A 16,407-nucleotide genomic window follows, 5' to 3' on the forward strand; every position below is an offset into this window, starting at 1 on the left:
GTGCCGAAGCTGAAATTGGGCTTCGGCCTGGACGAACCAGACTTCGGCCTGAGCCTCCCAAAATTCCGGAAGTTTGACGAAGGCGGCCATGGCGATGGCGTCGCGTGTGGAAGGATCGCTCCGGCAGATCCAACGTCGAGGGTCACCAGTAAAGCGCGGCGTTACGCGCGCTGCTTGTGAGCAAGGAGGAAGCGGACAAGCGGTAACATATAAACGTCTTTATTGTAAGACTACACTGTAACACTGAACTCCTCCGGGCTGGTCGCCCGGTGTATATCATGAGGCCACGCCTACCCCTCGGGCGTGGCCACCGCCCACTTGGTGCGTGGAATGATGTCACCACGCCAGTGGGCTTTTGTGTCCGCCACAACTTCAAACAAATAAAAAAACCCGATTTTTAAAATGCCGTGAACAAACTTTAGTCACAACACAACAAATATCATATGTGTCAAATTTCGTGACAATCTCATCAGCGGTTTCGGAGAAGAAGTTTCAAATGTTTACGGCCGGACACCGCGCCGTCGCATAAGCTCCCCGGAAGTACGTTCCAGGTGAGCTAAAAATAATTGTCAGAGCCCTTATCAGTCCTTCGCTCGCACTGTTGCTGATACACAAAATGTATACATCACCCCGAACCCCTCCAGCAGCGTTCTCTGCACACACGTAATACACGATTGATCTCGAAGCTGAATTTTACATCGTTTGAACTCTGATGATCTATTCTATCGAGCGGTGTGTGATAATATGTACGTTCAGCAAGACTGGTTATACTGACTGTTTGTGGCGTTGTCTGCTATATCATATCGAGATCTAAACTAGAAGGTATATGACGCATGGAGATTTAAAATATATATATATGGAAAATAAAACCTCACATGAAACATAAATTCATGGTGTCTCTCGCTCGTCAATCTTACATCATTTCCGGTCCTTCCCTCAGAAGGCGGAGCATTGGTTTGGTTGGTTCTTATTGGGGTTTTTATTTTTTATTTTTGCTGTCGCGCGTGTTTGGGGTGCTTCTCGTAACGTATATCGCTGGCTTCTTTATTTTTATTTTCTTTCTCCTTTCGTTCCTTCGTCTCCGAGCATGAGCGCTGCGGAGATGACTACGAGTCGACAGCAAACTGAGTGCTGTCCCATCCCGTCTCGGCGGGTGGTTTTGAACGACCCATCGCAACTACCTCTCGACTACTCGACCACTCCCGGTGGGACGCTCTACTCCACCACGCCTGGAGGTGAGTTCGCCGTTTAGTCTTCGGTGTGATTCCTCGTGGCTGGAGCCGTTCACGGCACGGCTAGGCCGCCCGAACCTCGTGTTTATTAATAGCGGAGCGGGGCACGTGGACTCATATGACGCGTCACCCGAGCCGAGACTCGAACTTTTAAATGTTGTTGTGTTGTGTAAAAAAAAACCTCGACTTTCGATCCAGTTTGTGGGGTTTTTCCGGTCACTTGTTTGTCTCAAACTCCGTCAGACGCAAACCTTGAGTCACATGGCTCGCGCGGTAAACACAGTCACGTGACCTTCGTTTGGCGACTGCCGAGCACGTGGTTGGGTGGAAACGAGTAATGTCACCGCTGTTATCGTGAGCTGTATTTCATTTTATTTATTTGTTTTTGTCCCGAAGGCAGAGGTTACCTTTTACAATCCAAAACGGAAATATTGGCGCATTGCCAAGTTTTCCTTGTTTATACGCTGTTTTCATCGCTTGGAATGTTGAGTACCTAAACCCGAGGGGTCCAAATGAGGTTCACACGGAACATTAAACACGTGGACAGCACGAGGAGGAGGTGAATGTCACTATTTACCTACCAAAAATAGCTTGAAATTACACTATTTTAGCATTTCACCACGAATGGCTTGAAATGTCACCATTTTTGCATTTCACCACGAATGGCTTGAAATGTCACCATTTTAACATTTCACCACAAATGGCTTGAAATGTCACCATTTTAACATTTCACCACGGATGGCTTGAAATGTCACCATTTTAACATTTCACCACAAATGGCTTGAAATGTCACCATTTTAACATTTCACCACAAATGGCTTGAAATGTCACCATTTTAACATTTCACCACAAATGGCTTGAAATGTCACCATTTTAACATTTCACCACAAATGGCTTGAAATGTCACCATTTTAACATTTCACCACAAATGGCTTGAAATGTCACCATTTTAACATTTCACCACAAATGGCTTGAAATGTCACCATTTTTGCATTTCGCCACGAATGGCTTGAAATGTCACCATTTTAATATTTCACCACGAATGGCTTGAAATGTCACCATTTTTGCATTTCACCACGAATGGCTTTAAATGTCACCATTTTAAACATTTCACCACAAATGGCTTGAAATGTCACCATTTTTGCATTTCACCACGAATGGCTTGAAATGTCACCATTTTTAACATTTCACCACGAATGGCTTGAAATGTCACCATTTTTGCATTTCACCACGAATGGCTTGAAATGTCACCATTTTTGCATTTCACCACGAATGGCTTGAAATGTCACCATTTTTAACATTTCACCACGAATGGCTTGAAATGTCACCATTTTTGCATTTCACCACGAATGGCTTGGAATGTCACCATCTCGGTGTTTCAGGTGGGCTAGTCGGAGTTCAGGACAATTTCCTGAAGGTTGCCGCAAGTTGCGCGCAATTGATAATTTCTGGAGGGCGACGTGTTCTCTGATGGCCTGCAATAGATTTACAACAGCAATAAAGATTTTCTCAGAATATATTTAACAATGACTACATGTAATGTTGTGCAGCTGTTGTAGAAAGTTAAAGCGATGCCTACGATGGGCTTTCTGGAAAAAAAAAAAAAAAAAAAAAAAATTCATATGCGCATCTTCAACTGATTGATTTATTGAGCGATTAGGAAAGGTGAATTTAAAGTAACTTGTTTTTAGGGGGAAATAAAGCTTAAACACCCTTAATATAACGAGTTCATAGAACACCATTCCCCATGCAGTCTTCAAGTTTATAATTAAATGGAAATAAAAGACTTTGAAGGTGGTTAAAAAAAAAAAAATCCCGAAGTTCACCGCTGTAGATGCAGTGGTCTTTGCACCACATTATTTGACATGTTGCAATAGTTACTTGTGCTTGTTGCTTGTTCTTTGTGATGTCCTTTAAAAAACCAAGTTTATTGTTTGGAACTAGGGCATGCCCGTACTATATCTATATCTAAAATTATATCCCCCCCCTCTATTTACATGAAATGGTTTGGTCCAAAGCGAACGGCTTGCGAGTGGTGACAATCCCCCCCCTCTATTTACATGCAATGGTTTGGTCCAAAGCGAACGGCTTCCGGAGTTTGGTAAAGAAATCGCCATCGCGTGCACAAACGCGCAGGAAAGCGAATGAATCGCAAATTCGTTTTTATTAGTTGTAAAACATAGTTTAACGCCAACATAGTTTGCAAACGTGAAATAAATGAATACGCTCTCAAATGTGCCATCCGAGGCAGAGTGTGCCCGCCAAGTTCGGCACACGCGATCGTTCGCTGCTCTCTGATTGGTTGAATCGTTTTTTGGACATAGCTCGGTAAGTAATTGTCCGATTAATATGAAACCTTGAAAAGGCACATCCTCGGGTCCCCAGCAATATACCTGGCAAGTTAAAAGTATATCGGACCCGTGGTTGTCGAGAAACAGCGGTCACAGACAAACAAACAAACGTACAGACGTACAGACAGACAGACAGAGATTACTGGAATTATAGATAGATGATTCTGAAATTTGACTGCCAGAAAGACAGACAGCTTAAAAATATTATCTTGCTTGGAAAAAAATTGTAGCCAAAGTACTGCTAAACTACTCATTCATTTTCTGATTAATGTTCAAAATATGTGGTTCAATTACAATCAAGTTGTTCCTCGATCATAAACCAACGTTTGTGGATCGATAGACGGACAGACGAGATGTGAACCAATTGCTCAATCCCACTTTCCGCAGACCCGAACCAAAATCTAATCGGCTTATTGTCACCTACCAAATTCCTCGACGAAGTTTCGACCAAATCCTTCCAAAATGGAGATATTGTGCTGTCTATGGTTTTTGGCCCTGCCCACCAAGTTTTGTCTGGATCCATCCACACCTTTTTGAGATCTTTTTCACAAGCAAACAAACAAGTGAGAACCATTTGGAACCATAGAACCATTTGGAACCATATGGCTCTCCGGCCAGCTTTGGTGGTGGAGGTAATAAACAACTTGTCCTGTTTTCCGTCCACAAGAAGATAAATATTTTAAAACTTTATCATTTAGGAAAATAACGATTAAAATTTGCTTCCACAATTGCTAAATTGGCACGTATCTGAGCTGATAAATTGGATTTCCCATTAGTTGGGCGGATATGTGAAAAAGATGTTCACCTCTGGCAGGAAGCATAAAAATTGGTATATAAGGGTTTTAAGGTATGCTGAATTGAAATAGATGTGGAGACATTTAACTTTTGACATTTTTGACATTTGACAGCCATTCAACGTGGTACTCATTTTTGATGATGTCAGAGAATTGGTTGAGAATGTTCTTGTTAGAGGTTTAGTGTGTGTGTGTGTGTGTGTGTGTGTGTGTGTGTGTGTGTGTGTGTGTGTGTGTGTGTGTGTGTGTGTGTGTGTGTGTGTGTGTGTGTGTGTGTGTGTGTGTGTGTGTGTGTGTGTGTGTGTGTGTGTGTGTAATATCTATTACGAATGTCGGATGTCGGCGCTCCCCTTATCAAGGGGGGGGGGGGGGGTGGTTAATCCCCTTGTTTTATCAAGGGGGGGGGGTCCTTGTCCTCAGTGAGCGGATGGTGCGAAGAGATTTTCTCCTATCTATCCTTCCAATTGACATTAACTCTCTTTAAACTACCCGGGGTCTTGCCCTGCCAATCCATTGCCCACTTTACACTATGTGGTTCTAAAAACCAATTCCCATTGACCATCCCTGTGGTGCTCACCAATTTGGGGTCTCACTCTCCCGATTTTTCTATACTGTGCCCTCGCACAATTTCGGGGCTGGGTCGTGTGGCTCTCCTAGCAGGTCCTACTTACCTGCGCACCTCCGCCACTGAACGTCACCACCCGAGCTTGCCTAGCTCCTCACACTAACCTACCTGGGGAAGGCCCTCCCTGGCGCTTACCCCCTCGATGCACTCTGGCATTGGGCTACCCGGGTCCTCTCCTGGGATCCTCGGGCTCCGCCGAACTCTACCTGAACTGAACACTAACTGGCTCCCAGAGCCTACCTGCGGCCTCACCTGACCGACAGACTACCAGTGGCGGAGTGCTCAACCAACCATACGCACTAACAGGCTCACACGCCCAGCCATTCCATACACTTATGCACCCATCCAAGCAGTACTCTGCTACCAGCCGCACCACAGATGTCAATATCCACCAAAATTACCTCCTCCCTCTACCTACTTTCAAACTACCCTCCCCGGGTATTCGTGAAGGGGTCCATCCTTCCCCCATTCACTCCTTCGCACCATGCACTCCACCCCACTCATTCCACACACAATTTAATCCATACCATTTATTCCACACAACCCTTCTCCACTTGCACACCATGCAACTCAACACAATGACACACACACACACACACACACACACACACACACACACACACACACACACACACACACACCTCTCGAGCATTGCCTCATTTGCTAACCAGCACTATAAGGACTTCCATACGCAATGCCTCATTTCATCCGAAACCTCAAGCTCATACACACAGCATCATGTAAACTAACTACTCCCTTCTAATACTAGTGCTCCCCGTCATCCTTTATACTAAGCACTCCCTCGTCATTATCATCCAACTACTCTACTCTACGTCCCTACTACTTGTACAATGTCACAACTTAAATCTCGGTCACCTATGGTCACTAACATTATCCTAACCCTCCCGGGCTCGTTTGGTACTGCCAATCCCCATAAACCTATAGCTCCTTTGCCCAAAAGGGATGTGATGTGAGGGATGGTAGAGCTACCATCCGCCTACACCAGATACCATTTGCCATCACTACCTCTATTCGTCTACTATCTTGAGCCTCTCGTGCGGGAATTACATTCTTACTGCTCAGCTTTGAAAAACCGGCAATGCGTGCGGATGGTCAGTCTCCTGTAGGTTGGGTCCGTCCGGCATTTACGATTCTGGGGAGGAGGCATACTCTGGCCGAGGTTCCAAGGTCCATCTCGGTGCGGAATCTTTTGGTCTCCGTCCCGATGACCCAACCTCCCCCGGTCGGAACACCGCGCCCGCCAGGGGGCGAAGGTCTGACCTGGCCTTTCTCCCCCGGAATTGTGCCGGTCGCCGCTACAACGTGGCACCGACCATACAGGGCAGGACCCGGCCTGAATCGTGCACTGTGGTCCTTGCGAGACCGCCGCGGCAACGATCCCCGCCGGCCCCCGCAGCACACAAAGCACACCACGCCCCGAGAGCTCGCGTCGGCTATACGTCGGCCTAACTGCTGCCCCGGTCAGCGTCAATGCTCGAATCGCATTTTCACATCCACACGCGACTCTTCCCTTACTCGCACAACACGGCACTCCAGCGCCTCTCGTACATCCCATACACTCTGCCATTGCACTCGCTCGTGCATTCTCTTTTGCTCCACACTCAGGTGCACACCACTCGCTGCTCGCACACTCCATTACACACCTCTCGCGCGCATCTCGGTGCCCACTCTCCCGTTACGTACTCCATAACACTCATGGGGGTGCACTCTTGCACATACCCACTCAGCACACACCTACCCATGGGTGTGCAATCTCCTGTCGCACACCCAATCACGCGCTCCAATGTGCATCCCCGCACACTCTCCACAACCAACTCGCTCTCCGTGTCGCACTCCTCACACTCGGTTTCACACATACAGTCCGTCGTGCATTCGCTCTCACTCCCTGTTTCATACTTGCGCTCCGGCGCCGTTAGCACACGTGCGCCATTCTCATTCACACAGCGCACCACAGACCTTCCACAAGCGCCCGGGTTACGCCGGGATCCCAAGCGCGCGAAAAATCCTTTCGCGCCAAACCTTTTCGCGCCATATACAGCCCAGCTTACCTTCAGGATCCTTTTCTCCTCTCGCACCTGCAAATCTTTATTGGAATTAGGCAGCACGACACCATGATGCGAACACGGACTTTGCACATATTCCATCCTTTCCTCCCGCTGTTGCTCTTCTAAGTCCGCCGTCTCTTCAAACCCAATTTCCACCATTTCTTCGATTTTATTTTCTTTATTCAGCTCGACGACCGCTGGCGCTAATAAAATCAAATTTTCTAATTCTGCGGTCGTCAGCTTTCCCATACCCCGGGTCGCGATTTCTATCCCGGTCCACCCGGCCGTGCTTTGCTCAACTTCGCTCAACCTGCGCTCCTCAAGCCGCGCTACCCCGTCGCGTACCCCCGCAACCTTTCCGCCCGATCTGCGGTCTCTGTCCTTCCCCAATGCTTTTATTTCATACCTGGCTTTCTCCCTCGCTAACCCCTCGTTGATTTCTCGGGCTTGGCCATTCACGTCCTCTAACTGGCCCCCTAATTTGTTCTCTAATCCCCCCAATTTATTTTCTAACCCCACAATTTGACTTCCCAATTGCGTCCCCATTCTATTTTCCATTCCCTCACTATCGGCCTTCATGTCTCCCATCTCTTTCCTCAATCCCCCAATTTTTCTATCTAATCCCCCAATTTGGCTTCCCAATTCATTTCTCATTCCCTCAATTTGGTTTCCCAACCCCATTTGTATGGCTGCCTGCAGCTGCGCAATGAGGGCCTGCATATCCATCCCTCCCACCTGCGCAGCGGGCGCGGCCCTCGTCGCCATGTGTGAGGCGCTGCCATTTTGTGCGCCTGCAACCCCCACTACCGCACCTTCTTTAATTTCCTCCTCCATCTCTCCCACTTCTTCCCTGGGGTCCTGGGTTGATTCTAACCCTTCCTCTACCTCCTCATTTTCCCGCACCGGCTTCCGATCGCCTTGGTTATCCATGGTATGATTCAAAATTTAGATGTTAATAAAATTTCGGCCTTTCCCGTTCTTGGGCGTTGGTTATCACGATAAAATTTTGGTTTCGTTTTTTTCTCTGTCGTTAATCCGGCATCTTGCCGGAGTATAGACGTTCCACTTTAAATCGTATTTATTTTCTTTCATTTGGTTTAATTATTACTACCTTTTCCTTTTTCTTTTTAATCTCCGCAACCCGAGTTGTTCGGGTAAAACGGAGTTCTTTTGTTTGTCATGGCGACGACTCGTTCGCAGCAAGACGCTGCGTTCGAATCATTAACCCGCAAACATGCTCTGGTTTGTGTCCCTCCTGAAGGGATTCCGACCGAAGAGATCGTCTTGGCGGTTGGAGAGGTTATCGGAATCGAACATGTACGTGCTACGTCACGTATGAACCAGAAGGTGGTGGTCTTCGTTGCGGATGAGCATCTAGTTCACGATGTTGTGAGTTCCGGGTTAACCACAGAGAGTGGTCACTTTGTTATGGCCTCCCCGATGGATGTCCCGGCAATGAAAATAATCGTTTCAAATTGTCCTCCCTTCGTGTCCAATGAAAAACTCATGTCTGTTTTGTCTCGATATGGTACAATCGTTTCGAGAAGCTCGATGATCCCCCTCAGGTGCCGCCATGAAAAAGCGAAGCACGTGATGAGCTTTCGACGGCAGCTTCACATGGTTCTTCCAGACCGTGGGGATGATACGGGTTTAAAGATTTAATTTAAGATTAAAATTGATGACCGTGATTATCAAATATACACTTCATCAGCGACCTTAACATGTTTTCTCTGTGGGGCTTTTGGGCATTTAAAGAGATTTTGTCCGAAAGCTGCTTGTTCAAAGTGTGGGGAATCGGGCCACGTTGATCAAGCTTGTAAAACGGTTAACAACCCCCACTACCTCGTGTGGTGGAGGAGGTGACACCCAGTGTCTCAAATGTTTCCGCTGACACTGTGTCCTTACAGAGTGAGGAGGGTTTTGTGACTGTGGCAAAAAACGTAGAGCCTCCGCTCCTCGTGGCCCCACTAGTGCCCCCAAAGTAGTTGTACTGGATATGAATGGTGCAGTAGCTGAGGAACCTCAACATAGTGAGAAAAAAGATGATGGACCTTCCAATGATGGAATTTTAATCCAAAGTGCACAAGGTGGTACGGTTCAATCAAATAGTTGTACAAATGAAGGGTCTATTATTATCGATGAGACGTTGGTTGAATGTCAGGAGACATCACCACCATCATCATCATCACCACCACTGCCTGAGCCTCAACAAAATAGTGCGTTGATCCTTCCCAATGTTCCCACTGCAACAAATGATCAGAATACAGTTTGTGTGGCCCCGACGGGGGTGCCCGATGTAGTTGTACAAGATGGTGGTGCAACAGCCCCATCATGTCGAAGTAGACCTCCCCAAGGCCCCCCAGACCCAAGACCAGTCTATAAACGAGTTGGTAAAGGTCCAAACTGAAATTTACGAACCTGGTGGAATGCTATCTGGGCTGTCTGCTTCAGATGATGACATGGAGGTGACTGAGCCGTCACAGTCGTCATCTGAGCAGTTACAAATACCCCCCGAGGTTATTGTGACCTTTCTAAATGAGACATTTAGGCAGCGAAATGTCATGATTCAAAAACATTTTCCTGACTTGCTTTCCTTCATGCAGATTGCAAAGTGTATAGTTAGAAATTCTAAAGATTTTGAAGTAACAAAGGCACAAATTCATTGACTGAGGAAATTCATTACAAAAGCAAGGTTGGAACTGTCTCAACAGCAACTAAACCCCCCTTGATAAGGCATGAAAAGGAAGGAAGTGCTGGTTGGCACCTTAAACATGAATGGCGGTGGTGCTAACCATTTACGTCAGCTCCAAGTTAAAAACTTATTGTTTCAGAAACATATCGATATATGTTTATTGCAGAAAACAAAGGTGATGGCAAGTGGTAAAGCATGTGGTGAGGTGGAAAGAACTGGGAAGTGGCCATGTGCTATGTGCAGGAAGGGTGTTGGAGTGAACTCCATTAAATGTACAATGTGCGCTGAGTGGGTTCATCAAAAATGTAGTGGTTTGAGAGGGTCATTAACCAGTGTGGCAGCTACATTCAAGTGTAAGGTGTGCACAGAGGGAGCTGCAGATGGAGGAAATGTTGAGTTGGATCTTGGAGACGGCGTGAAGCTGGAAGGTGTGAAAACATTTTGTTACCTAGGAGACATGCTGAATGGAGAAGGTGGATCAGACTCAGCAACGGTTGCTAGAGTGAGATGTGCATGGAAGAAGTTTCGGGAACTGAGTGGCATGCTGACGAGGAGGGGAGTGTCGTTGAAGCTGAAGGGAAAGGTGTATGCTGCATGTGTGAGAAGTGTTATGATTTATGGGAGCGAGACATGGGTAATGAACGTAGAGCAGCAACAAAGGCTGGAAAGGGTGGAAATGCGAATGGTTCGGTGGATGTGTGGAGTATCGTTGAGAGAGAGGAGGCCAAATGATGAATTGCGAAAGATGATGGGAATAGAGCCTGTGATGGATGCTGTGAAGAGAAGCAGTTTGAGATGGTTTGGTCGTGTTGAGGAAGGATGAAAGTGACTGGTTGAGAAGAGTGATGGAAATGAATGTGGAAGGAAGTAGAGGACGGGGAAGACCGAGAAAGACTTGGCTAAAGATGGTCGAAGAAGAAATGCGGGCAAGGGGGTTAACAAGGGGAGATGCAGAAAATAGGGCAAAATGGAGAAGATTGTCATGGGGACCGCAAGGCTAACCTCTGCTCTTGCAGGGAAAATGGCCTTAAAATGCCTGTTGTTGTTGTTTGCAGGAAACACACATAACAGAGACTTCACAGCCTGACTGGCTTCGCCTTAATACTGGGCAGTGCTTCTTTAGCAATCTGTCTTCTGTTTCTGCGGGAATTGCTTTCTTGCTTCGTCCGGGGTTTGTTCCTGACTCTTGTAATTTTAATGAAATAGTTATAGGACACTTAGCATTCTTAGAACTGGTCTATCAAGGATTTCACCTCACCTTACTCAATGTATATGCTCCTAGTAGCAGCTTAGCTCGTAAAGATTTTTTCACATGTCTGGCCAATTACCTTCACACAGTAGCCTTTGATCATTGTATCTGTATTGGAGGAGATTTCAATTGCACCTTTGAACCTAGTTTAGATAGAAATACACCAGAACCACATCCAGAATCTCATAAAGATTTATCGAATTGTTTTTCATCACTTGGTCTACTTAACGCATGGCGCATACAGCACCCTACAACATCTCAGTACACATGGTGCCGTTGTGCTGGTGGGTTAATAACACTTGCAAGGCTTGATAGATGGTATATTAAATTCAATTTTAGAAACGTACTCGTGTCTTGTAATCATTTCCCTTAACTACTTTCTCTGATCACCACCTGGTTGTACTTGGTCTATCCTTTTCTCAGTCAATTCGTAAAAGTGCATATTGGACTTTCAATACCAGCCTGTTGGAGGATTGCTGTTTTAAGGATGTTTTTGTAGTTTTTGGGAAACGCTCATCCAAAGAAAACCTTGTTATTCTTCTATTCAGTTATGGTGGGATAACGTAAAAGCCCAGATTCGTGTCTTTTGTCAATATTTTAAGTCCTTTTCCACAAGCAAGAGTAAGATTGCTGTTTCGCTCTTAGAAACTGAAATTTTACACTTAGAGGAAGACTTGGCTAAGTCTCAAAATGGCAGGAAACTTCAGTTATTATTGGAGAAAAAAGCTTATTTAAGAGAACTGATTCATGAAAAAGTAATGGGGATGTCAGTTAGACTCAGAATCCAAAATGTGAAGTTCTCTGACACCCCAAACAAAAGTTTTTTTCCCAGTTAGAAGGGGTTAAGAAGTCCCAAAGGCAAATGTTTTCCTTGTTGGATGCCAAGGGGAATATTACACAAAATGAAAGTGATGTTAAGATGCTTGTGAAAAGGTTTTTTTCTGGCTTATTTGTGGAGAAAGCTGTGTGTAAAGATATGGTTGATGATATGACGAATTACCTGCCTTCGTTGAGTTGTGACCAGTGTCAAGGTCTTGAAGAGCCGTTTACTTTGGAGGAGCGAAGCACAGCTCTGCGTAGCTTTGAACACAGAAAAGCCCCTGGGATCGATGGCCTTCCAGTGGAATTTTTTGCAGTGTTTTGGGACATTTTAGGTCCAGAAGTACTGCTGGTGTTACAAGAAAGCCTACGCTCTGGCATACTACCCCTCAGCTGTAGAAGAGCAGTTGTATGCCTTCTCCCAAAAGGTGGTGATCTCCGTCGGATAGAGAACTGGCGCCCCATCTCATTACTGTGTTCTGACTACAAAAAATTTTCAAAATTGTTGGCCAATCCGCTAAAGGTTGTCATTGGCACTATTGTCCATCCTGATCAGAGTTACAGCATTCCCGGAAGATCAATCTCTGATAGTCTTTTTAATTAGAGACTTGATTGACTGTGGCCTTAAGGAGGAAGAGGGGCTTGGGTTGATTTTCCTAGACATTGAAAAGGCTTTTGATAGCATTGACCACACTTATATGTTCCATGTTCTGCAAAAGTTTGGTTTTGGTGAAAAGTTTATAGGTTTTGTGAAATTGTTATACCACAACATATTTAGTTTGTGCAAAGTAAATAATCGTCTTTGTTCACCCATTCAGGTTCAGAGGGGTGTTCGGCAAGGCTGTCCTTTGTCAGGGTTGCTGTTTAGCCTTTCTCTTGAGCCACTACTCATAAGTCTGAGAGCCTCTCTTTCTGGCTTTGTGCCTTCTGCAGAAGAGAACCACATCATGGTATCAGCATATGCTGATGATGTCTGTAATCATTAAGAATGATGAGGACCTAACAATTCTTGTTGAGTCCTTACACAGGTTTTACCTTGCTTCACGTTTGCGGTGCAATTGGCAAAAGAGCAAAGCTCTGTGGGTTTCCTCGGCTCACGGTACATCCGGTAGGCCTCCCGTCACCCTCCCACCTCCCCCCCCCCCCCCCAGTCTCTTCCAAAAGACATAAGTTGGACAAGAGAAGGGGTTAAATACCTAGGTGTTTATCTTGGACCCAATCAGTACTCACATATTAACTGGGAAGGAGTGGTAGAGCAGGCAACCAAGCGGCTCAACAAATGGAAAAGGTTCCTTCCACAAATGTCCTTTAGAGGCCGAATACTGATAATTATTAACACCTTGGTCGCCTTTGTCCTGTGGCATTAATTTATTTGTTTGCAGCCACCAGAGGGCCTGCTTAAAGCTATTCAACAGGCACTGGTAAATTTATTTTGGGGAGGTTACCACTGGTTTTGGATGGACCTACTTTGCCGCCCCGTGTCTCTTGGTGGCCAAGGGCTCATTGACCTAAAGTGTCGGCTGATGGCGTTTCGGCTGAAGTCAATACAACATCTGCTCAATGCTGAAAAACTGCCCTGGCGCCCTGTGGCACAACGAATACTGAGGCAAGCTGGAATGCTCGGCTACGGCCTTGAGACTTTTTTGATCGAATCCCAAAAAGTTGATGTGTCGCACCTTCCTCTGTTCTACTTGTTTCTACTTGTCTGTTCTACTTGTCTGCTTGTTGAATGCTTGGCAAGCTGTAGTGGTAAGCCGCCAAAAGGAGTCCTATGAGGTTAAAATGTTTGCGGGAGAACCTCTATTCCTCAACCCACTCTTTCCCCAGGTTCCCAAGAGCCGTTGTTTTGCCCAAAACTTCATTTTAGGTGGCATCAGAAATGTCTGGCATCTTTGTGACTCAGAAAATTGTGGTTGGAGATCTGCCAGGGAAGTCGCTGAGATTACTGGTACCAAATCAATGAGAGCTGCAGGTCAGGTACTTGTAGAAGTCATTCGTACATCCTTTAGACTTGGGTTGCAGTGGAGTGCTGGGGTTAAATGGGCATCCCATAATCCTTCGCTTCCTAACTTACTTTTTGCTTTCACCGGCTCTACTTTGTCCCCAGTCAGTACTGGCTCTTGTTTATTTAGTAGTCTTGAGAGTAAATCTATTTACCAGTTCTGTCTTTCTTTGATTAATGTAAACACCTCTGCAGCAGGAGTTATGAGATGGAAAGCTCTTCTACCTAATGGCCCCCCTTCTGAACCTGAATGGAAATCAATGTATGGTACACCCGTATCAAAAAGATCGGGTGATTTACAATGGAGACTGGCTCAGTGGCTCACGGGGTATTGCCAACAAACACTTTTGTAAACCGTTTGGATGGTATCGGTGATCTGTCCCTTTTGTAATAATATTGAAGATTTGTTTCATGGGTATGATGATTGCATACGTTTGTGTCCTCTTTTTCTTTTACTGAACAATGTGTTTGGTCAAGTTAATGTTCCTTTTTCTCTCCGGTTGTTTATTTTTGGCCTTGGGGTCACTTCAGCAAAGGAGAAATTGTTAATGTTTCTGAATTATTTATTGTCAGAGGCTAAACTGGCCATCTATTTGTCGCGAAAAGCGAAAATTAAGGGCAAGCCACCCGAGCAATGTAATGTGATCCTGCACTTCCAATCCCTGGTCACAACTCGGTTAAAACTGGAATTTAAAGGGCCACAGACACAGAAAATCATGTTTGGTTTAATTAATAGATATTGCTTCACTTAACACTTAATCGTCCTTTTTTTTTGAATAAATATCACTCGATTGGCCCCCGCCACCCAAAAAACGGCGATTTGATTGCTCATGTGACTGGCTACGTCATCGAGGGAATTTTTGTTTCTGCTGGTAGTTTTTAATAATGATTTTGACTCTCAGAAGATTCTTGGTCAGGCAGTTATCATTGCGTGCTGAGAAACCTTTCCCTCGATTACATCACACAGGTGACATCATGATTGAACATCATGATTTTAGGGGTGGGACTCCTACCAGCTAAAAACTACCAGCAGCAACAAAAATTCCCTCGATGACGTAGCCAGTCACATGAGCAATCAAATCGCCATTTTTTGGGTGGCGGGGGCCAATCGAGTGATATTTATTCAAAAAAAAGGACGATTAAGTGTTAAGTGATAGTGGGGCGGCTTAGCCCAAATATTCAAAAGAATTGTGCATTTTGTGATACAAGCACCAAATTTGGCACACTAGTAGACTATCATATTATGAAAAGATCTGGATATTGGGCCATCTCAGATTCAGAGATTTGATTTTTGCAAGATTTGCAGATTTTGCAAGCTGAGATTGCAACGCCAGGGACGGCCGACTCCTTCCTACGAGCTGCCCACGTCACCCGCACAAGAAGAGCTCATCAAATCACTGCAGCGGCACTGCACATCCTGCAACACCGTGCGTATGAACGCCACTGTATGACATATGCTGATGATGCAGAAGACCTGCCTGAGTTCGAAGACTGGTGTCACCAGAGAGGAGAAGACATTCCCAACTTTCAGTACTGGGCAACTGTGCTGGAACTAGAGATGTTGGTACTGGTCTATGTGCGTTCTCTGCGGCAGGCTTCATTCACGACGTACCTTGATGCCCTGACGGAACTGGTCCCATGGTTCCATGCCTTAGACCACACACACTATGCCAGGTGGGTCCCTGTTCACCTGAGGGACACGGTTGCACTCCCAATGAAGCACCCAGATGTAGCCAGAGAATTCAGGGCTGGCAACTTCACTGTACAGAAGACGAAGAAGGTGTTCTCTTCGATCCCAATCGAATCGAAATCTTGCAAAAATCAAATCTCTGAATCTGAGATGGCCCAATATCCAGATCTTTTCATAATATGATAGTCTACTAGTGTACCAAATTTGGTGCTTGTATCACAAAATGCACAACAGGTTTGCTATGCTGCTACACTATGAAGCAATATCTATTAATTAAACCAAACATGATTTTCTGTGTCTGTGGCCCTTTAAGTATTAGAGTAGAAATGCAAACATGAAGGATTTTGTTGAGACATGGTGTGATGGTGTGTGGGAAATATATGTGGGGTAAATGAAAATGTATTAGAGATTTACATTGTAGGTGTTTCCTTGTCTTGCAATCTCTTGTTTTGGAATGTAGTACATTTACATTGATTGTTTCTCCTTTTATTTGACTTTCTCTGACTTTGGTTGTATTCTCTTGAAAACTGTTTTTTGGTTTATTCTTGTTGATGCTTGTTTTTGTAGTTTTATAATAAAAGGACTTAAAAGTCAAAGTTTCTCTTTCTCTTCTCTTCTCTTCTCTTTCTCTTTTTCTTTCTCTTTCTCTTTCTCTCTCTCTCTCTCTCTCTCTCTCTCTCTCTCTCTCTCTCTCTCTCTCTCTTTCTCTTTCTCTTTCTCTTTCTCTCTCTCTCTCTCTCTTTCTCTTTCTCTTTCTCTTTCTCTTTCTCTCTCTTTCTCTTTCTCTCTCTCTCTTTCTCTCTCTCTCTTTCTCTTCTTTCTCTTTCTCTCTTCTCTTTCTCTTCTTCTCTTTCTCTTTCTCTTTCTCTTTCTCTTCTCTTCTCTTT

At 45.2% G+C, this 16,407-nt stretch overlaps 1 protein-coding gene across 1 annotated transcript in view; it reads left to right on the forward strand.

The window, feature by feature from the left end:
- Positions 1-944: 944 nt before the first annotated feature.
- LOC137424705 (eukaryotic translation initiation factor 4E-binding protein 3-like) overlaps positions 945-16,407 on the forward strand; it is a 39,253-nt gene continuing 23,790 nt past the window's right edge. Inside the window, exon 1 of the mRNA XM_068112444.2 lies at positions 945-1,235. Coding sequence (XP_067968545.2) covers positions 1,088-1,235 — 148 coding nt within the window. The 5' untranslated portion in view covers positions 945-1,087. The remainder of the gene's footprint in view (positions 1,236-16,407) is intronic.

Source organism: Myxine glutinosa, chromosome 4, assembly GCF_964187855.1.
Source record: "Myxine glutinosa chromosome 4, kmMyxGlut1.1, whole genome shotgun sequence".
In the NCBI taxonomy this organism is placed as follows: domain Eukaryota; kingdom Metazoa; phylum Chordata; class Myxini; order Myxiniformes; family Myxinidae; genus Myxine; species Myxine glutinosa.